This window comes from Rhea pennata, chromosome 5 (assembly GCF_028389875.1).
Source record: "Rhea pennata isolate bPtePen1 chromosome 5, bPtePen1.pri, whole genome shotgun sequence".
Taxonomy (NCBI): domain Eukaryota; kingdom Metazoa; phylum Chordata; class Aves; order Rheiformes; family Rheidae; genus Rhea; species Rhea pennata.
The window spans coordinates 43,601,530-43,622,436 of record NC_084667.1 but is presented as its reverse complement, the minus strand read 5'-3'; the positions used below and the strand labels follow the sequence as shown (position 1 = coordinate 43,622,436).

Genomic DNA, 20,907 nt, shown 5'->3' with positions numbered 1-20,907 from the left:
GTTTCCTGGATCTGCCAGCCTGGGGTGCTTCCTCCTACTAAGGGCTTCGCCAGGTCTGCCGCTCCTGAAGATGCACCTACAGCCTCCCCCACTGTGAGCATGGTGCCCACTGATCTGGGGCCACTAGGCAGGACAGTGTGGTGAGCCCTGGCATGTACTGCCAGAGCTACCTGCACAAAGCACACAGAGACCAGAGCTCCTTCCGGCTTCTTTATTGGACCCAGGCCATGCGAAGTGCCTCCCACCACAGACACGGCTGCTCCAGCTCTCTGCCTCATCAGGCTCCCTCCACGAGGGTGGTTTCAGAGGGGGCCATCACCCAACAGAGGGCTGGGACCGTCCTGAGGGGTGGCCACCAGCAGGCTGAGCTGAGGGGTGCTGGGGCTGGCCCTACTTGGCCAGCTTGAGCAGGCGCTGGATGTCAGGCTCCAGCTGAGCGGTGGGCATGCGAGGGCTGTAGCGCCGGAAAGGTTCACCCTCAGGGCCCACCAGGAACTTCTCGAAGTTCCAGGAGATGTCAGCCCGCTGCACAGGGCTCCACACCATGAAGCGTGGCTCTGCCATTAGGTGCACCGCGTCGTCAGCTGGCGCAGGCAGGTGCGCCTTCAGGTATGCGAAGACAGGGTGGGTGTTCTGCCCATTCACCTGGCACTTCTGGAACAGGGTGAAGTTGGGCTCAAAGCCACCCCCTGGGCGCACGTACTTGAGGCTGTTGAGGATCTCCTCGTTGGTGCAGTTCTCCTGGGGCAGGGAAGGGAGAGACCCAGGGCTATGTCATGCTTTCCCCATCCTAACAAGGATTTGGATTTCCCTGCCACCCTCCCTGGCATGCCCATGCCCACCAGCTGCAAGTGGGGGCTGCTCATGGACTCTGATTCCATTTAGGGATGCACAGGGCTGGGCACTTACCTGGTAGCCGAACTGGTTGCAAGGGAAACCCAGCACGACCAGCCGCCGAGGGTAGCGGGCCTGCAGCTGGTTAAGCTGGGTGTAGTCCCGCACAGTCGTGCCTCAGAGTGATGCCACATTCTCGATGAGGACCACGCGACCCCGAAAGTTGTTGAAATCCACCTTCTCCCCCTGCAAGGTGGTGGCGCTGAGGTCGTAAAAGGACTTGGCGATGGGCACGGTCATGGCTGCGGGTGCGCTCTGAATCCTGCGTGTCTGCTGCTGCTGTCTTAAGGGCTGCACCCTGCTCACGTGACATCTGCGCTCCAAAGGTCTCCTTGTCCTGGTGTGACTTGGCAGAAACTGGAGCCATCCCACCTGCTGGCTTGGAACCAATGCAAGGAGAAGGAGGATGTGGAGGAGGCCTAGGGTGGCCTCGGGCCAAGGCAGTGCTCCTATCTGCCTCAATAATTTATGTTGCCTGCCAGAGTGTGATGGAGTGTGGCTGCTCCCCCTCTGACCATGGGATATGGGATGCCTGGGCATCAGCCTGGGGCTTGACAGTTCAAGCTTAGCTTCTTCCAGAGGCCTGGACGCACTGTCTCAGAAATGACAAGACTTTGGGTGCTGGTGCTTTGCAGGCCTCTTCTTGCTGCAGATGGAGGAGGTGGTTGACTTGGGGTGGTGGGCCGCACATGCTGCTGGAGCTAAACTGGGCACTGGGGAGGGCTGGGTCCCCTAACTCTTCTCCTTTCCCAGACTAATGCTGGGCAGCTGCCTTGGCATCACCCTTGTACTCTTCTCTGGCTTCTGACATGCCCTTGTGTGCTTGCAGTCCGTGACTGTGTTCCCAGTGTTCCTTTCCACTGCAGTACCCTCTGCTGCCTTGGTGCCCACAACTGTCCCATACCCACCTGCTTCAGTGCATATCACAATCTCAGTGCCCACTGCTGCTTTAGTGTCACCACTGTCCCATACCTGCCTGTCCCAGCCCGCCACCGTTCCACTGCCCACCACCATCCCCCATGCCTTCTTCTGTCCCAGTGTCTCTTCCCATCCTGGTGCCCACCTCCATCCCAGTGCCACCAACCTCAGTGCCTATTGCGAAGTTGCTCCTCCTGGGACCAGCTCCTGCAGCCCCTTGGGGCTGCTCCCCTGGCTCAAGGTTGAGCTCAGATCCCAGGTGGGCATGGCACCCTGCACCTCCATGGACCTGTCCCCAAGTCTGGAAAGGGGACACCAGCAGCCCTTGGAGCAGCCTGAATTATTCATAGCCGCTTAGCTTGCTGTGCGCAGGCACCAGGCTCCGCTCGCACTACAAGCGCAGCTCATTGCACCGGAGCCATCGGGGCAGACCCCAGACCTGGTACTGGCTGCACTGGTGGTTGGGGTGACCGAGGAGGACATGGCCAGTGTGGCACTGCCACCTGCTGCACTCCCGATGTGGCAGCAGCAGTTGCACTCGAGCAGGCTCATGAGGCGCTACAGCATCACCTTTATTCTGGAAACCATATATGTAAAACTGGGAGGAGGGCCTGGGCAGGAATGGGGCAGGAGGGGCAGTGGGCACAGGACAGAGCACAGGGCGGGCACGGGGGTGTGCAAAGCGTGCCCGTGACACACATGCACACATGAAAGGGACACAGTGGGTGAGCGAGAGGGCAAGGTGGGCTCTGGGCTCTGGCAGAGGGGAGCACGGGCCAGCCTGGAAAGGGCTGCCCTTGCCAAGGGTGTGGAGGGTGTCCAGGACCCTGCGTCTGCTGCCCTGGGAGGGAAGCAAGGCAGCGCAGAGGCACTTCCTCACCAGTGCCCACTCAGTGTGAGTGCAGTGCCCAGCCCCAGCACCACCAGCGCCCACTGCCCTTCTCAAGTGCTCCTCTGCATGCAGCCCTGAGACCCTCCCGGGCATTCTGGTCAGGTACCCAGGCACCCAGTCTCCACCGTGGGCCTGGGGAAGACACACGCCAACGGGGCCACACTGTGAGTTGGGGGCAAGTGGGAGCACCGCGGCAAAGCTTCAACACCAACAGGCTTTGGGACTGTCCTCAGCGCCTGAGGGCTTGTACTCGTCCTCCTCCAGCTGGGCCAAGTCGGGGACGCCAGGTGCCGTGGTGGCACGGAGCCCTGCCAGCTCCTTGCGGTGTGCCTGCAGTACCAGCTCCGTCAGTCGTGTGAAGGACTGTGAGGAGAGGTGACGTGTGTGAGCCCCGCAGCCCCTGCCCCTGCAACCCCACCTCCCTTGGCTGGTCCCACTCACCTCCTTGATGTTCAAGTTGCTGCAGGCACTTGTTTCGTAGAAGTCCATACCGTACTCCCGGGCCAGCTGCAAGGCAAGGGCAGTGCTGTGGCACAGCCACGGCTTGTTACCCACTCCCCCCCACCCTTCTGCTCCTTGCACATCTGGACATGGGTGATGGATGGACAGGCGGGCCATGCTGGTAATGGGGGGGGACACACCACCTTGGCTAGCCACGCTGGGTACAGCAGGGTCTCTGAGGTGGAGGTGCAGAGATCCCTGGGGTGGTCCCTGGGCACACTGGAGATGCAGGGGAAACATGAGGGGTCCTTGGCTGTGCTGGGGGGCTGTAGGGGGTCCATACAGGGTTACTGAACATATTTCGGTCTGAAAGGGGATTGTAAGGGCCCCTGGATATACTGAGGGCTGTGCAGGGAATAGCCTATGGGTCCCCGGGCACGCTTGAGGTGCAGGGCTCACCTGCAGGCCTTGCTCTTTGGCCACTTGCCTCTTGTGCTCCTCATCCGCCTTATTCCCGATGAGGATTTTCTGGACCCCGTCTGGTGCGTACTGGGGAGGAGGGGGCGGCGTGAGCCAGCCCGTGCCGCCCCCAAGCCCAGCACACGTGGCTGCTGCCCTTGGCACCACAGGCTCCTACCTCATCCACATCGCTGGCCCACTTCATGATGTGCTGGTAGGAGCGCTCACTGCTGATGTCGTATACCAGGAAGATGCCCTGCGTGGAAAGGAGCCAGGGAGCGCAGCGGCAGAGGTTTACCCTCCAGACCCATGAGACCTCCTCCCAAAAGCACCACCACCCCAGCACCACCGCCTCGTCCTCCTCTCATTCCTCAGTCTCCCCTGCATGGGATCTGCAGTCGGCTGCTGGGCAGAGTCTGTGTCCAAGAGCCAGATAGGGCTGGGGACCCCAGCCGACTCAGGAGGCGATTGCTACCCACCCCAGGGGCCCTTGGCCTGTGCTGGGACAGTGCCATGGCCACCACAGCCACCTGCTAGCTCTGTGCCCACATGTACCTGTGCTCGCCGGTAGTACTGCTTGGTGATGGTCTGGTACCTCTCCTGGCCCGCCGTATCCCTGGAGCAGAGGGAAGAGCCAGCTGGTGAAGATCCAGCAGGGAAGGGGGGCTACTTCCCTGTGCCACCATCCACACAAAGGAGCGGGGCCTCCACAAGTGGCACGAGCTGCTCAGGGCTCAAGTCCCAAATCCAGAGGTGGGGGAATAAGCCGTGTTCAACCCCTGCCCTCCCACCCAGGTTCAGTTCCCTCCAGGATTTGATCCCACCCTGCTTCCCAACAGCCCGCACATGGGTGACAGTCTGGTCCCCAGTGGTCTGGATGAGCTGGCAGTGCAGGGACTCGTGAAGGCCCAGCCCAGGGAAGGAGCCCCCATCCCCCAGGGCGCTGGCACTCACCAGATCTGTATCCGCACCTTGATGCCGTCCACTTCTATGGTCTTCATCTTGAAGTCAACCCCTGGGAAGGGAGAGGGCAGAGTCTTTGGGTGCCCTGGGAAAGGGGCTGTGCTGCAGGGGACACCTGGGAAGCCCCCTCCTCCCCCTCTCTTCCCCTCCTCCCGGGGGCAGGCCACGACTCCCGGTGCCTCGCAGACACTGGAAGCCCATCCCCGTGGCGGTGCGGCTGTTGCAAGGGGAGCCGGCTGCCCGCAGCCCTCGGCCCGGCGCTGCGCCGCGGCGCGGCCGCCGCTGCCCGGCGCCGCCCGGGCGCCCGGTGCCGGTACCGATGGTGGAGATGTGCGCGGGGTGGAACTCGTTGTCGGTGAAGCGGCAGAGCAGGCAGGTCTTGCCCACGCCCGAGTCGCCGAGCAGCAGCAGGCGGAAGAGCACGTCGTACTGCTTGGCCATGGCGGGCCGCGGCTGCGGGGGCTCCGCGCCGCCCTCCGCGCCGCTCAGCCCCGCGCCGCGCCCGCCGCCATCGCCCGGCCCCGTCGGCCCCGGCCCCGGCCGCGCCGCGCCGCGCCGCACCGCGCTGGGGCGGGATCGCCGCCGCCGAGGTGCGGGGTGGGGTTGGGGTGGGGGGGCACCGCGGATACAGCGACGGGAGGCGGGCATGCAGCGGGCACAGAGCGGGGGGGGGGGCAGCTTGGAGGCACTGGGGGCGGCGGGCACGCACCGAGGGTACCGGCGGTGGCAGCTGAGGAAGCACTGGGGGACACCGGATGGTGTCCGGGGTGGGGGGGACCCCAGGGATGCACTGGAGGGCATGGCAGGGGGATGTCCCAGGGGACAGCAGTGGGGACACTGGGGGATGCACGAGGGGGACACAGCCCGCGGTGCACTGGGGAGGCCCCCAGAGATGCATCAGGGGGCGCACTGAGATGTCCCGCTCCAGGGGACAGCCAGACAGCTGGGGCCCTTCAAGAGGGGCAAGTCCAGGTGCTGGCCTGGCAGTGAGGGGTAGCCCTGCATGCAGTGTACCAGCGGGGCAGTGCAGCCCAGGGTGCAGAGTACCCTGGCCCAAGCTTAGTTGTGCAGTCCAGCTTGCAGCACAGTGCAGGGATGCTGTGGCCAGAGGCTATGGTGGTGCAGTGCAGCTCAGTGAACTGTGGCCCGGATGCAAAGTGCAGCAATTCAGGGAGACACCATGCAGCAGCACAGTGCAGGAGTGCAGCACAGTGCAGCAGTGCAGGGTGGCACGGTGCAGCACAGTGAGCACAGGCTGTGGTACTGGCACACAGTGCACTGCTGTAAGGCATTGCAGCCTCTAGCACCATCATGCAAAATGGAAGTGCCATGCAGTAGTGCAGTGCCGCCTGCCAAGGGCACAGCATAGTGAAGTGACACAGGGTGGCATGTCACCATGCAGTGGCAGCCGGGCAGCGGGGTGGTGCGGCACAGCAACACAGCCAAGGGCCCTGAAGTACCAGGGCCCGCCGCTGCTGCAGGGCAGTGCCGCGCCGAGCAGCGGCACAGCAGGACGCAGCTCAGCGCAGCCCCGCGCGGTGCTGTGGGGCACAGCCCCGCGCTGCACCGCACTGCTGTGTCACGGCGTCACCGCGCCGCAGCGCGCTCCGCGCCGCCGCGCCGTGCTGCGATAACGGCGCGCGGCGCTGCAGCGCCCCGTGACGACACAACCGCGCGGTAACGTGCGCCGTGACGCAGCCCGGAGGCGCGGTGACGCGCGCGCCACCCCCGCGCGCCTTCACCTCCAGCGCCGGCGGCGCGGCACGGAGCGCGCATGCGTAGCACGCAGCTGGGCCAAGGCGGGATTCGGCCGCACGGGGGCGCTGCCGAGGGCCGGGCGGTGGCGGGGCGGAGTGGAACGCGCGAGCCGTTGTGTCCCCCTCGGGCCGCCGTCGGCCGCGGCGTCCCGTGCTGGCGTGAGCCGCCTCCGCCGCCTCCCCGCAGCATGGCGGGCGCGAGCTCCCCGGCGGGGCGGCGGCGGCTGCGGGATGACGGCGTGCGCACGGCCACCTCGGCGGAGCAGGTGTGGCGATGGGGGGCGCGGTCGCAGAGGGGCGCAATGGGGCTGGAGTGCCAGGATTTGGGGTGCAGCGGGGCTGGGATGCGAGGGTGTGGGGTGCAGTGGGCTAGGGTGTGGGGGTGTCATGCTGCAGTGGGGCTGGAGTGTGGGGGTGCAGTGGGCCTGAGGTGTGGTGCAGTAGGAATGGGATATGGAGGTGCAGTGTGGGGTGCAGTGGGGCTGAGATGTGGGGTTGCGGGAGGGGCTGGGATGTGGAACTGTCAGGCTGTAGTGGGGCTAGGATATGGAGGTGCAGTGTGGGGTGCAGTGGGGCTGAGGTGTGGGGTTGCGGGAGGGGCTGGGATGTGGGACTGTCAAGCTGTGGTGGGGCTAGGATATGGAGGTGCAGGTGCAGTGTCGGGTGCGATGGATTGGGGTGTGAGGGTATGGGGGTGCAGTGTGGGCTGCCGTGGGGCTGGAGTTGTCAGGTTTCAGTAGGGCTGGGATGTGGGGGTGCAGTGTGGGCTGCCGTGGGGCTGGGGCGTGGAGGTGTCAGGCTGCAGCGGGTCTGGAGTGCAGTGGGGTGAGGGTGCTGTTGGGATGTCAAAGTGCAGGTCGCCCTGGGACTGGTGGGGGGACCTGGTGGAAGTGTGGCTAGGTGGAGGGCTCAGTGGGGGGGCCAGACAGGGGGATTGGGGTCACCCCAGTGGGGCGCAGGTGGTTTCTGGGCTCAGCAGGGCTGTGGAGCAGGTGGGGTGCAGCGAGCAAAGTTGGGGAGCTGCCAGGGTGCATAAGGATGTGTATATTGGGGTGCATGCAGCAGAGCTGGAGAGTGCTGTCGGGGACGGCCATGTGGCTGGCATGGAGCAGGGCCAGGGCCTGCCATGGGGGATAGCTGTGGGGCTGGCATGGAGCAGGGCTGGGAAGTGCCATGGGGGACGGCTGTGGGGCTGGCGTGGAGCAGGGCGCTGGGTGCAGCGGGGTTTGCTGGGGCTGCTGCAGTTGCATGGCACGTTCTCCTGTGCTCAGGCCGCCCTGAGCACGTGCGAGAGAAGAGAGCAGGGTTGGGCGAGCGGGTGCGGAGGGGTCTGGGGACATCCTGAGCACGCCGACTGGCTCTGAGCCACTGTGTACCTGGTGTGCCAGGATGCTTGGACTGTACGCTGCCACATCCGCTCCATGCCGTGCCTGCAGCGTGGGGCGTGCAGCGGCACCTGCCTGCTCTGCTATTGGGCTGAGGCACAGATGTCTGAGTAGCTCAAGTAGTGTGGGAAAAGGGCTGGCCTCTTCTGCGTTATCACTGAGTTATGGGGCCAGGGACCTTCTGGGAAGCCCTAGAGAGGAAAGTGTGGTGAGCAGGCAAGAGAGGTGACAGCTCAGCTCTGTCCCCCTTGGGCCCTTGTGTAGAGCTTGTTCAAGGGTACAAGGACAGAGATTCTTTGTTTGGCCATGCAAAAGATTGACTTGAGTTTTATCTGCGCATTGGAGGCCTTTCCTACCCTTGACAGATCACAAAGGGATAACAAATGGAGCTTGCTGTGTTTCTCAGCTGTCCAGGGCTGCAAGAAGTGTCCCTCGGGGCGGCGTTGTTGAAAGAAGGCTTGCTCTGGGCTTGGTCAGTATGCCAGTTCTTCTTGCAATGCCTTTCGTGGTTGCCTTGTTGCTGAAAGCTCTTCAGGTGCTTGTCCTGGGAATGGCAGTGGCACAGGCCGCAATGCATGTGGCTGGGCCCAGTGCTGGGCCAAGGGATGGTTCTCTCTGGCTAGCTGGGGGATGAAGGAGGAGGCATTTCTAGTTGTTGTCCCTGGCTGAGGAGGTCAGTGCTGAGATGAGTCGGCCAGCACAGTGCTGTCCTGGGGGGCTGGAGGCTTTTATTCCTGGAGCAAATTCACCAGGCGCTGTGCTCCCTTCCCACTTCCAACCTACCCAGCTGGAAAAGCCTGTTCTTCCCCAGAGGGCCGATCTGTGATAAGTACAGTGATGTCTCCAAGTGACAGAGTCTGGTGGGAGACAACAGAGCCCACTGCAGGCAGACAGGCAGGCAGAGAATAGCTCTGGAAGCTGTGGTTAGCATGGGGCTGGAGCTCGATGAGGCTCTGGGGAAGGCAGCGGGAGTGCAGGGTGTATAGGTTGCTGGAGCCCAGTTAGAGTAGGGCCATGCATAGGGAAGAGGACACAAGGGAGGAGATTTCTGGGCAAGAAGATCTCTTAGGGAAGGGAAACTTCTCCTGTTGGGTGACTTGCAGAGTGTTTGCATTTCCCATCTGTGAAGTGCAAGGTAGGACTTGGAGCACCAGGACCTGGGTGCAGAGAATGCCTCTGTAGAGATCTCTTCAACTTGTTGAGCCTCTGTGGCTTTAGCTCAAGCCAGCAGTGCTGGAAGTGGTGGTGATGGCCCAATGTCACCATTGTTGCAGGGCATGGGGGCTGCCTGTCCCTTCCTCTGTGACCTGGAGAAGGCCTCTGCCGGACAGAGCTGGGTGCTGCTTGCTCCAGTGTGGATCTGCGGTGTTCAATCCCACTGGCACCTCCCTTCCTCTAAGTGGTACAAGTGGTGTGTGGCTCATCAGTGACCGTTCTGATGCCCTCATGGAGAGGGCCTGGTTGCCACTGCTGCCTCTTGCATGTGTTTTGTCCTCACCACTGAAAGGCATTGCCCCTTTCGACTGAGCTCTTGGAGTTACCTTCTGAGTTTGGTTTGTCAGATGAGAGGAGTGCAGGACAGGTTTGTACCAGCCAACAAGGATTGTGACTGCTCTGCTGCCTCCTGGCCCAGCAGGAGGGACGATGTAGGTTCACTCAGGCCTGCTGTGTGGATATGTGGGGGTTGGTAGGGTTCCCTGATGGGAGAGCAGTGTGTTGGGCCTTGTTTCCCGCACACAACCAACTGCTTGCAAGTGTCTGATGTTTGCTGAGCTGCGTACTAGTCCTCCTCAGCCACCTGATTACATGTGGCTTGGTCAGATTTGGCTTGGATGTCATCTCCAAGCCCTCTGCCCTGCTCTCTGCTCCCTGGTCTTGCAGGAACTTGAAGCTGAGATGCCTCAGGAGGCTGGTCTCCCATCCCAGTACTGTCTGGTGGGAGATGTTGTCAGTCCCTCCAAAACTGCTCCAGGAAAGCGCTGGAGCCTCTTAGCCCTTGCCACCATTTTTTTTCAGTCAGAGAAACCTAAGCAGAGTGATGAGATGCTGCACACACGAGTAGTTTCTTAGAGGGCCAGTGGATTGTCTGGGATGCTTGTTAAGTGGAAATTCTTGGTCCTGAGGTGTTCTTCTCCTGGACCTGATGTTTTATCTTTCTTCACAACTACATTTAATGGGAAAGGTGATCCTGCCTCTGCCCACTGTAGGACCTTGTTCCATCCCCTGTGCTAATATAAGTGCTCATATGGCTGGGTCACAAAGCAGTGGCTTCCTGATCTACTCCACTGTGTGAACAGATTTGGAAGAGGTGCTGGTGTAGGGGAGATGCGTTGCCAGGGCAGCAATCCCAGCTCAGGCCAATTCAAACTCCTTGTGAAGCCTGAATGTTGATGCAGGAGGTGTGTGCTCCTGTGCTTGTGACTCCAAACCTTGTACAACCAGAGCTGTTCTCTGACAGTATGATGTTGTGCTGAACCACGGCCCTGTGCCTAGGGGCAAAGGCTACTTGCTTTGCCTTGAGCATGTGTCTGCAGAGTGACATGTGATGTGGTGGTGTTTGGTGACCTTGGATGCTGCGTGGAGCAGGTAGGCTGTGGCCATGTGTGATGGACTTCATGCTCCTGACTGAGGCAGCCTCAAGTGCTTTTCAGGCTTGGTGCTGTGCTACCAGAGGGATCTTGGTTTCTTTGCTGTGGTGATACCTTCCTTGCCATCTGTGACATGTCCCAGCAGCTCAGGGCCCTGGTGTCTCCTGAGTGCTGTGCAGTGAGCTGTGTGGCAGAAAGTGTTGGTGAGGAGAGAGTTGGGTTAGTGTTTCTTGGGCACAGACAAGGCCTCTGTTGTTCCTGTGGTTAAGAAGCTCTGTCTGATTTCTGCATGTATATATTTTTCCTCCTTCCTTGCACTGACTCTGGCTTTTTGCCCTGGGATGTGTGGGATGGGAGAGGGAGGCAAACACAGAAATGGTCAGAGAGGCAGAGGAGGGTCTGGGAAATAAGCAAATGCTCCCTCTGCTGTCTGGGGTGGGTGAGTTCAGCCTCCTTGGACTGACTTGGCAGAGGGGTTATGACTTCTTGAGGATTGCCTGGCACCCTCACACAAATGCCATCCTGCATGAGGCTGTTGTGAGCTTCCTTGGATGCATTATAGTGAGGAAGAGTGCCTGACAAGCCAGAAGCAAGAAGCGCTCAATATCCCTGCTCCCGTTGAAGGGCTAGCAAGGTTCCCTAAGGCTGCTGAATCCAGTGCCCCTCTCTGGAGCCAGACCTGTATCCTTCAATCTGTGTCCCAATGGCATTAAACTTTAGCCCAGAAGCTGCTTGCTTTTGGCCTTGCTGAGGAGTCTGTTCCATGCCTCCTGGCTCTGCTAGTTGGGAGCTGCTTTCCCATCCCCTGCATCCCCTCTGTGCTGTTGGGGGCCCTCCTCGCTCCTGCAGTTCACGCTGTTGCTTTCCTTCCCCATTGCTCCATCATCAACAACCTGGGTGCAGGGAAACTCCCCTCCTCCCTCTTCAGCCTTTCTTGGCAAGGCTTTTCTTTTGAGAAAGACAGTATATGCAATCCCTTGAAATGTCTGAACTCTCCTCCATGCCTGAGGGATGGCCTCTGTTGGGGTGAAAGGGGATGCTGGTGTTTCTCAATCCTTGGTGCTTCTGCTCTCCCTGCTCTTCTCTGGGCTGAGAAAACGCAGCATGCCTCCCTCCCAGACAGACATAAGGACATGGTGATCCAGGTGCCTCGTTGCAGGAACACGTACAGCATTTCCAGGAGATAGTCTCACTAGGAGCCTGTTTTGGGCTTCAGCAAGCTGTACTTAGTATTGCTTCAGAAACTCAACCTTGGGGCAGTGCTACCAAAGGGATCTTTGTTGCTTTGCTTGATTGCTACCTGGCATTCTGGTTAGCTGCAGGAGGTAGTTGGACTTGTCATAGTTGTTTCTTCTCACCTGAGAATCTGTCTCATTAGCGAAACCATGACTTTACTGTGTGTGCTCCCAGTTACATGATTTTCTTAAGCTTGGTACATTATTGAGGGTAAGGAAGATTACCCTGGCTTGGAGTGATGCAAAGACAGTAGTTATGGAGGTGAAGGAACTCCTTAAAGTTACATCAAAAATGAGTCAAAAATCCCGCAAGTCCTGAATTGCACAGGTGGGACCATCGAAGCCATCCAGCTTTGCTAGAGAAGGGCAGCCCAATGTGGTTTACTTGGAGGCCTCAGAACAGATGAAACTTTGTCTTGAAAAATTCTGCCATAGAAAACAGAAAACTGACCATACTTGAGACTGTTCTTAGTCTTGAGTGAAAAACTTCTTTTCAGCGTTCACTAGGTTGCTTCTCTGGCAAAAGCGTGTAAGTTACCCTGGGCACACAAAATCAAGTCAAGACCAGGTGGCTCTCAGTTGGTTTGATTTCCTGAAAAGAAGATGATGAGACAGCAAATCTGATAATGGAAAGCTAATCATATTTAGCTGAATAAATCCTGTGGGATGAAGCAGATCTTTCTTAAGGAGAGAGGCCTTTCAGAGCCAGTAATATCGTCTGACTCTGCAGAGTGGGTTTGGGCAGTGCAGGGCTTGCTTCCGGCAAACGTGGCTCCATGCAGAAGAAGCTGAATGCGTTCCTGAACCAAGGCAGCCAAGAGCCTCCTGCTGCCTGCTCCCCTGACCCTGTCACATTGTTACCAAAGAGCGTTTGGTGTGCTGGGATCTCGAACAGCTCTGCCATTGCCCTCTGGGAATGAACTTTTTTGGGGGTGGCGGGAAGGGTCTTTCCTTCAATCTTGCCAAACTGGATAGAGACTGGCATGCCAGGCCAGCTATGTGATTGGCAGCATGGGCCCCTTGCATCTTTTGCAACACTGTGTTGTTCACAGTTGTGTTGTTACGTTCTCATGAGGTGCTGTTCATCAGCTTGGCCATGGTCGCTATGTGTGCGTGCTTGTAGTCTCCAAAAGATGCAAAGAAAGGGACAGCCAAACCCTTTTCTGTTATCCTGCCTTTCTTCTGCAGCAGAGAGAGGGTAGCCAAAAATGTCGTGGTCAAGGGAACTGCTCTGAACTGCCCCAGCAAAAGTGCTCCTCTGTTGGCATGTGGTAAAGGCAGGGGCTGCTGTGGCAGGTCTTTGCTTGTGGTCAGTCAGTCCTTGTGGTCTGTGTGAGTTTTTGGCAGCAGTTGGGTGTAGGTGCAAGCAGCGGGGGGATGTTGCCTGTCCCAAGCTGTTGGACTGGACATTAATAGTAGAGCACAATGCAGATTTTGTGATGATCTCAGAGGGTCAACTGGGAGATCTGCAGCTTCTTTCCTTCCCCATGTGGGATTAAGCGCTTCGGGGTGAACATGTAAATGGTGACAGAAATCCAGCATTGTACTTTGGTGCCATTTCAAGTGTATTTGGGTAGACAGGCATTTCCAGCCTGCTCCTCTGTGCCAGAAGGCTCTGGAGAGATGCCACTGAAAGCAGAGAAGTGGGCGAGGAAGACAAGCTTGCGACCCAAAGTGCTTGGCTGTTGATCACTTCCTTTTATGTTGGTGGGTTTTTTGGGGAGGGGGAGGGAGGGCAGGGGAGCCACTTGGCTGTTGCCAGCCAGACCTGGTACAAACAACTTACCTGCCTTGAGGATGAGAATGGCAGGATCCTCATCCAGCTCCGATACAGCTCCCTTCCAGCTCCCTTCTGGCATGAGACTGGGACATGTTGGAAGCTGTAGTGGGGCTCACTGGGAGAAAAGCAGGATTGCTTTCCAAAGCTGACATTGTTTTGTTTCTTTCCTTTGCTTATTGCTGGCTCATTGCAGACTAAAGTAGAAGATATTGTGCAGGAAGTCTTCAACGCCTACAAGACGAACCATCACACTTCACAGTAAGTAGCCGTGTGGCTGTGGGACTCTCCCTGGCTATCTGGGTTAGCGCATTGTCCTAATGGTGTGGCTCTATGTGTGTAAAACAAGAGTTTGGCTGTTCTGCCTGCCAAGTGCTCTGCACCTCTAGGGGCGGAGCTGGCTCTGGCTTACACGGATGAGTGTAGTATGAGGCAGCCACTGCCAGATGCCCACAGGGACGCAAGGGAGAGATGAGGGTTTAGAAAGAGCTACAGCATCCCCTCATTGAGTTAGGCATGTGGTCCTCTGCTCTCCCTCAACCCTTTGCCTTCTTTCACAGTCCTCACGTCTGCTTGGTGATAGCTCCACCTTCACTTTTAAAGCTTGAAGCTGCTGAGAGCAGTCCGAGCAGGTGAGAGGAGCAGCCCTGTTGCTTGACTCTGCTCCTCTGTAGGCAGCGTGTCTGATGCTGCCCTTGCCACGCGTCTGCCCCTAGAACCTGCTGTGGGCATCTGGCAAAGGGGCTGCCGGCCCAGGGGTTTCAAGCATCTGTTCAAAGACTTGCATAAAGCAGTTGCTGAAGGGGTATGTATGGATATGGTGGTATCCTCTTTCCTCCAGGCACAATCTGATCTCTACTGTTCAAGTGTTTAGAGGGCCAAGAAGCAGTCTAAGCAGATCTCACCAGTCTGTCTCCAGATCCCCAAATCTTTGGGTGCTTGAGAATCTCTCCCAGCTTCTGTAGATTTCTCAGGTGCCTAAATCCCTTCAAACACTGGGCCTGAAACAGCCTTCTGTAATCCTTTGGATTAGTGGAGATAATTCAGTGGCCATCTGATTTTACATCCACTATCTGCTGGGAAGTTTCAATTAAAAACAAAACAAAACAAAAGACATGCAACTCTCGTGACCGAAGAGACTACAGCATGCTCTACAGTTGAGCTGCCCTTCCTGTGGCCTAACCCAGGGAGGCATACACCTTGCAATCACTGTTTCCCAGTGTACCTAAACTCCCTTTGCTGGCTTCACACCATAGGGTCAACTGCTCTTGCAAGTGTGGCCATGAGAGTCTTGCCTGTCTTCTGTCTGCAAGGCCTTAATGAGATGCTATCTGTTTAGTCTGCTGGGTTTCTGGAAATTGTGGGGCAGTACAAAGCAGGAATATTGTTCTTGGCTTTGGGAAAGGGCTGTTGGCATGTCTTATGCTTTCTCTGGCATCTCTCTCGCCCAGAGGCCACGTTGTCTCCCAATTCTTGCCCAAGTTCACAGCGTGTGGCTGTGAGCTCTGCAGGAGGTGGTGGACAGTTCTGCTCCTTTTGAAGTGTTCCCACGTGGCCTTTCCCAACTCCTTTTTTGCCTGTACACCCACTTCTGCTCTGTTGGAGATTTGTTCCTGGCAGCAGGCAGAAGGAGGAACTAGTCCCTGTATGAAATTCCCGGCAACCCCTCCAAGGACAGCAGGGTGACCACAGCCAGGCTCATGTCTGCTCTTCAAGGTGCCATGGATGGCAATGCTTTGCATGCTGAGCCCTGCCTTGCTCTGCCTGTCTTTCAGATTTGTCCTGCAGCGGGAGAAACACTTCCACTACCTGAAGAGAGGCCTCAGACAACTGACTGAAGCCTATGAGGTACCTGTCATGCCTGCAGCACTGCTTGTCCTTCTCCTGCCACACCAGGCTGTGTTTGGTGTTCTTCCCCCAATGCTGATGGCTCTCTACTTTGCCTTCTGGCTTGGGTGAACCATCCTGCCCGTCAGTGATGCTTTAATTGTCACTGAGTTTTGCCATCCTGAATTTGTTGCTGCTGGCTGTAGGGTGGCTGCAAGACTGGCCCTGGGGCAGGTGAAGTGATTCTTGGCTGCCTGCATGATGAGTGCCCGCATGTTGTACTTGTCCCTGCAGTGACACTCCAGAGCAGTGACTGTGAGAGCTCTTCTGCCTGCACCCTCTCCTGCAAGAGCTCTGCCTGCTCCTGGTGGCATCCCCAGGCCCTTTCCTATTTGACTGCTTGTCCTTGGTAACTGCTGTTGCCCCACTGGTCCCTGTCATCCTTACAGTGTTTGGATGCCAGCCGACCTTGGCTGTGCTACTGGATCCTGCACAGCTTGGAGTTGCTGGAGGAGCCCATTCCCGAGTCGGTCACCTCTGAGTAAGTGATGCTGGGGGTCTGTGGTGCCATGAACACCAAGGAGGCTGGCCTTAAGGCTTGGCAAGCTGATCTTTGAGAGCAACTCTGGAAACCTGTTCTTGAGCCCCTATGCTGTTCTGGAGCCCCAGAGTGGAGGGGTTAAAAGTGGCATCTCTACTTCTTGCCTCTGGGACAGACACATTAGGACTGTCCTGTAGTGACATCTCTGTGTAGTGTCTGCAGCAGTTTTGCCATTTGGCACTTTGCCCTGCTGAGCAGGTCTGCCAGGGAATTTGGGGTAGCATCCAACTCGGACAGCCCCAAGGGAAGGAGAAACTGCTTGAACGACCAAGTCAAATTTGTCCTGGTTTAACTCCTGTGAGGGTGAGGTGAATCTGGCAGAGGCTGAAGCAGCATGGCCCTTTGTGGCAGGAGCAATGATGGACTTTGAGTTGCTGGTAGTGGGGAAGGGGGTGAGAGACCAATGGAGTGTGTGTGGCTTAGATGTCGATACCCGGAGTGAGGACACAGGATCATATGGCATTTGTCAGAGCAGCCAGGAGGGCTGGGCAGTGACCAGGACCTGTCAGCCAGAGCAGGTGTTCTGGCCACCTCCCTGGGATAGTCCTGGGATGCCTTGGGGAGAAATGGTGCTGACGGCAGAGGCTAGACTTGGGCAGGCTCCTTGCACAGGTCCTCCACTTGCTTGCGGCACCCATCTGCTCTGTGCCAGCTCCTGGTTTTGTCAGGCCTGCAGACTGCGTGTGAGTTTGCTGCCTTGGCCCTGCTGCTGATCCCGGAGGTGTTTGCTCCTGTGTCTGCTGGGTGCAGCCAGACCCACCTCCTGCTGTCCCCACGTGTTGGGCACTACCAGGCGGGAGCACAAGAGTGCTTTGTCTCATTCATGGCTATCAATGCCTCCTATTCTTGCCTGCCAGCACAGTTAGCTTTCAGGGCATCTCGTGACAGATGGAGATGGGGGAGATAAGGGACCCAGCTTTAACCTCCTGCAAGGGAACGAACAGATGGGAATGGGCTGGGTGAACTGACCTGCCTCCTGCAGCACAAGGCAGGCAGAGACCCTTCGCTTTTGATAGGAGATGAGCACGGTTCTCCCTTGCCTCAGTGGGAGAAATCATCCCTGTGTTAAGGACATAGTCGGGTTAAAATCCTCCTCTAGAAACCCTTAGGGACATTCAGTCAGGTCTGAAATCTGTTCCTGGCAGCAGAAACACTAAGGGAAGTGTCTGACCTCCCTGCAGGGGCCTTGGTCCCATTGCCTGCTGCAACTTCAGGTTCACAAATTGGGAAATGCTCCTGATGCCTTTCCTTCCTGCTGTGGGGCTGTATTGAGAGCAGGCAGAGGATGATCAGTGGTGGCCATGGAACCATCTCACATGGTGTTTGCAAGGAAATCTCATGGGCAGACAGGCTCCCAGAGCTTAATGCACTTGGCACGGGATGCAGTATCTGCATAAGCTGTGTTGGGCCCTTCGTGTCAGTCTCTGGACACCCAGCCTGCCCTCTCATGCAGCCAGCTACATGATAGGATCACGTACTCATGTGGAATCTGTCCTGCCACCCCACCGCAACGAGCTGGTGGTGCCTGGCTGGGAGATAACTGAGCCATTAGTGTGGTTGGGTACCTTGTGAACTGCAAGGCAGTTGGCAAGGGCCAAGCCCCTTTCTTAGCCCTCCCTCCGTCCTCTGCAGTGTCTGCCAGTTCCTGAGCCGCTGTCAGAGCCCCCAGGGTGGCTTTGGCGGAGGTCCTGGTCAGCACCCCCACCTCGCCCCCACCTACGCAGCTGTCAACGCGCTCTGTATCATTGGCACAGAGGAGGCATTCAACGTCATTGACAGGTAAAGCAAGGCTGGTGTGTGGGGGCCCTCCAGGGAGGGTCCCTGGGCAGCCCTGCTTCCCGCTGAGATCCCTGGGGAGATGGCAGCCAGCATGCCTCACTTCAGGCAGAGATATGGCCAGACACTGCCCCAGGCGGCTCTCTGTACCATGAACGTTTGGGGTCTTTCCCCTCGCATGGGCTATTGCTTTGCACAGGTGGGGCTAGCAGGGAGGCATGGCCATTGGAGCCATGCAGGTAGATGCATCTTGCTGGGACAGAGTTTAAAGTTGCTTCTTGCCCTCCAAGGGCAACAGCCTTCCTTGGGCCTGGATGCTTCTGGCAGTGGGGCTGGAGTGATGCCCTATGGGGGAGTGAGATAGCAGGGGAGCCATGGCAGGTGCTGTGATGTGTGGGCTGGGGAAGACTGGGCCCTCACTGGCCCCTCATGCCTTGGTGGGTCTTGCAGGAAGAAGCTCCTGGAGTACCTGCACTCGCTGAAACAGCCCGATGGCTCCTTCCTCATGCACGTTGGGGGTGAAGTGGACGTGAGGTGGGTGTGCACTGCAGAAAACAGGTTTCCAGCTCGGGCAGTGCCAGCCAGGGAAATGTACCCACAGGGCTGTTAGGCAGGGCATTCTTCTCTGCTGCAGTCACAGTGTCTGCCTGGGCCATGGACAGGCACATGTGCACAAGCAGAGCTGCATTCTTGCTGCGAGCCTTCGAGTCAGCTCCAGGGTTGAGACTGGTGTGTGCTGAGCTCAGCTCCTGGCAGGGGAAGGCAGTACAGCCTTGCAGGCAGAGTCCTGCCTGGATGCTCAGGGTTTGGGTCAAGCTATTGCACGGATGGCTCTGCCCTGGTTTGAACCTGCGTAGTTGGTTGGGTCCTGCCCTGGGAGACGGTAGCTGTGGGGTTTGCTGCGCCCATGTGCCAGCAGCTCTGAGTGCCTTCTCCTGCAGGAGCGCATACTGTGCCGCCTCTGTGGCATCGCTGACCAATATCCTCACGCCCACGCTCTTTGCCGGGACGGCTGAATGGATAGCGAGGTGAGGAGAACCAGGCAACGAGACCCCCATGGACAATGGTGGGGTGGTGGGACAGGACAGTGGACAGCTACTGGGGTACCCTTTGCATTGGTGTTGTTCTGGCCAGCCTTTCCCTGCACAGGTGCCAGAACTGGGAGGGCGGCATTGGTGGGGTGCCAGGCATGGAGGCCCACGGCGGGTACACATTCTGTGGTGTGGCAGCCTTGGTCATCCTTAAGAGCGAGCATCTGCTGAACCTCCGGAGCTTGCTGGTGAGTGGCTCCACTGACATCCACAGTTCCTCCACAGGAGCTGCAGCCCACTTCAAGTGTCCCTGCGATGTGTGGTGTCACACAGGACCCCCTCTTCTCTCCCAGGACTGCTGTGTGCTCCTGCTTTGGCTCTTAATGCACCAGGGGCTGGATATGGGCCAGCATCCTGCTGAGATGGGGATGGGAGTCTCAGCTGGCCTGTGGTGGTGGGGGGTAGTACCTATGCCCAGACCTTGCCAGGCTGAAGCTGCCTGTGGCTGTCACCGCATTGGCATCTGCTCCTGTCTGTCCTGTGCAGCACTGGGTGACCAGCCGGCAGATGCGTTTTGAGGGCGGTTTCCAGGGTCGCTGTAACAAGCTGGTGGATGGTTGTTACTCCTTCTGGCAGGCTGGCCTGCTGCCCCTGCTGCACCGCGCGCTCCACGCCAGAGGTGAGTTGGCCACACAAGGTTATCGACCTGGAAGTCCTGGCAGAACCAGGAAATAATGTCTCCAGGGGATGGATTTGAGGATGAGTTTTAGCAAGGAAACAAAGGAGAGACTGACTTTGCCTGCAGCTCGTGGGTGCCACTGGTGTTCCCTGCCCTTGATGGGGTGCTGAGTCACAGCAGAATCCACCAGGCTTCCCAGAATGCTTTTGGGCAGGAAGAGGCTTGAATTTCTACCTGGAAAAAAAGGAGGTGGTTGTTTTCCTGGGGGTGTGTGTGGGGGGGGGGGATTTGCCATCTTTCTGAGGTTTCCCAAGTGTTTCACTGCCTGTCTTCCCCATCTAGGTGATGCTGCTCTCAGCATGACGCACTGGATGTTCGACCAGTTGGCACTGCAGGAATACATTCTCCTGTGTTGTCAGTGTCCGGCTGGGGGGCTGCTTGACAAGCCAGGGAAGTAAGTATCCCACTGTGAGCTTGAGGCCTCCGAGGGGAAGGCTTCCTTGTGCTCCAGGCCCCAACTCAGCAATGCTCTCTCATCTGCAGGTCCCGGGACTTCTACCACACCTGCTACTGCCTGAGTGGGCTGGCCATTGCTCAGCACTTCGGCAGTGGGGACCTCCACCATGAGGTGGTCCTGGGCATCCCTGAGAACCGCCTGGTAAGGGCCCAACGTTCAGCTGCAACAGGCAGGGCTGTGCTCCTTCTCTCCACTGTCCCTCGGCACCGGTCGCCTGAATCCCAGCAGGGCGGCTGTGGCAGTCTGGCATTGTAGAGTTGCTGCCTCTCCTGTTTGTGGCAGCCTTGACTCATCCCCACAGGGAGCGTGTGAGGTGGCAGACTGCTTCCCTGCTCCAGGCCATGGTGGAGGCTAGATTCCTCATGCCCCAGAGTCTGAGGTGGGAGGAGCTGCTGTGGCTTTTTCTTCCTGAAGCTGGAGCTGCCCTGCTTAACACCTCATTGCCTTTGCTCTCTTGCAGCAGGCCACACACCCTGTGTACAACATCGCCCCAGAAAAGGTGATAAAAGCAGTGATGCACTTCCTGCAACAGCCTGTGCCCAGCCTGGAGCCGGAGGCAACAGCAGCCACTGCAGACTAGGGGTCCTGCTCCCTGTGGACTCTTGTGCAGAGTGACACTCCCTGAGGGCCAGCAGGGAGCTGCTGGGGTGGTTCCAGCACGGACATACAGATCGTGGTCCTCAGGATGCTAGCAATACCAAAAACAGCCTGCCCTGTGGCTGTAGGCTGCGCCTGGCCGCCAGCACCCATGGCCGTTGGGCTGGGCACCCCTCTAACCTCCCAGCAGGAGCTGAGCTGGCTGCGAGTAATATGGCCTGTGGCAGATACTTTGGTATCAATAAACCAGAACTGACACCTGCCATTTCCTATGCCCCTCCAGGTGGCTGGGGAGGGAAACGAACGCAGGCTGGGTGAGCAGGAGGATGGTACAGCAGCCAGGCATGGTGACGATGCCGGTGCTGGTGGATGAACTGCCTTACGAGCCCCTGCAGCTGGAACAGGCTCAGCCTCATCCTGCAGTGAACAGAGTACAGCTCCTGGAAGCACAGGGCAGCTGGTGGCATTGTACTAATGGTGTTTAGGCTGGGTTTTAAAACACGAGCTTTCTGCACAGTCCAGTATCCTGCTGCAAGCTCCCCCAGTGTCACCCCACCTCCAGGCCCCCAA

General features: G+C 58.2%; 3 protein-coding genes across 5 annotated transcripts; 1 reads left to right on the top strand and 2 right to left on the bottom strand.

Annotated features, from left to right (window-relative positions):
* Positions 1 to 390: 390 nt before the first annotated feature.
* GPX2 (glutathione peroxidase 2) lies at positions 391 to 1,159 on the bottom strand. The gene is made up of 2 exons (XM_062576255.1): positions 910 to 1,159; positions 391 to 741 (listed from the first exon to the last, which is right to left on the bottom strand). Exons 1-2 carry the CDS (start codon positions 1,132 to 1,134, stop codon positions 391 to 393), a joined length of 576 nt encoding a protein of 191 aa, XP_062432239.1. The 5' UTR covers positions 1,135 to 1,159.
* A 1,204-nt stretch (positions 1,160 to 2,363) lies between these two features.
* On the bottom strand, positions 2,364 to 6,110 carry RAB15 (RAB15, member RAS oncogene family). 3 transcript variants are annotated; one of them, XM_062576254.1, is made up of 7 exons: positions 6,028 to 6,110; positions 4,559 to 4,619; positions 4,160 to 4,220; positions 3,783 to 3,860; positions 3,605 to 3,694; positions 3,146 to 3,211; positions 2,364 to 3,067 (listed from the first exon to the last, which is right to left on the bottom strand). In XM_062576254.1, exons 2-7 carry the CDS (start codon positions 4,603 to 4,605, stop codon positions 2,906 to 2,908), a joined length of 504 nt encoding a protein of 167 aa, XP_062432238.1. In that variant the 5' UTR covers positions 4,606 to 4,619; positions 6,028 to 6,110; the 3' UTR covers positions 2,364 to 2,905. The 3 variants fall into 3 exon arrangements, with proteins under 3 accessions (XP_062432238.1, XP_062432236.1, XP_062432237.1); XM_062576252.1 differs by lacking the exon at positions 6,028 to 6,110 and adding an exon at positions 4,885 to 5,038; XM_062576253.1 differs by lacking the exons at positions 3,605 to 3,694; positions 6,028 to 6,110 and adding an exon at positions 4,885 to 5,038.
* Positions 6,111 to 6,478: 368 nt separating this feature from the next.
* Positions 6,479 to 20,602, top strand: FNTB (farnesyltransferase, CAAX box, beta). Its single transcript, XM_062576009.1, has 12 exons — positions 6,479 to 6,590; positions 13,506 to 13,570; positions 15,085 to 15,157; positions 15,586 to 15,677; positions 17,370 to 17,516; positions 17,964 to 18,047; positions 18,455 to 18,541; positions 18,663 to 18,792; positions 19,091 to 19,223; positions 19,566 to 19,677; positions 19,767 to 19,881; positions 20,201 to 20,602. The coding sequence occupies exons 1-12, from the start codon at positions 6,513 to 6,515 to the stop codon at positions 20,318 to 20,320; spliced, it is 1,236 nt and encodes a 411-aa protein (XP_062431993.1). The 5' UTR covers positions 6,479 to 6,512; the 3' UTR covers positions 20,321 to 20,602.
* The last annotated feature ends 305 nt before the right edge of the window (positions 20,603 to 20,907 follow it).

What these genes read in the sequence shown, in the direction of transcription:
- RAB15 (XM_062576252.1), bottom strand. Translation starts at nt 5,008, where the DNA reads ATGGCCAAGCAGTACGACGTGCTCTTCCGCCTGCTGCTGCTCGGCGAC. An exon ending in AGTACTACCGGCGAGCACAG is followed by an intron (nt 3,861 to 4,159) that starts GTACATGTGGGC and finishes CTTTCCACGCAG; the next exon opens with GGCATCTTCCTGGTATACGA. An exon ending in GCAACTTGAACATCAAGGAG is followed by an intron (nt 3,068 to 3,145) that starts GTGAGTGGGACC and finishes CTCTCCTCACAG; the next exon opens with TCCTTCACACGACTGACGGA.
- FNTB (XM_062576009.1), top strand. Translation starts at nt 6,513, where the DNA reads ATGGCGGGCGCGAGCTCCCCGGCGGGGCGGCGGCGGCTGCGGGATGAC. An exon ending in TGAACCTCCGGAGCTTGCTG is followed by an intron (nt 18,793 to 19,090) that starts GTGAGTGGCTCC and finishes TGTCCTGTGCAG; the next exon opens with CACTGGGTGACCAGCCGGCA. An exon ending in CCGCGCGCTCCACGCCAGAG is followed by an intron (nt 19,224 to 19,565) that starts GTGAGTTGGCCA and finishes TTCCCCATCTAG; the next exon opens with GTGATGCTGCTCTCAGCATG.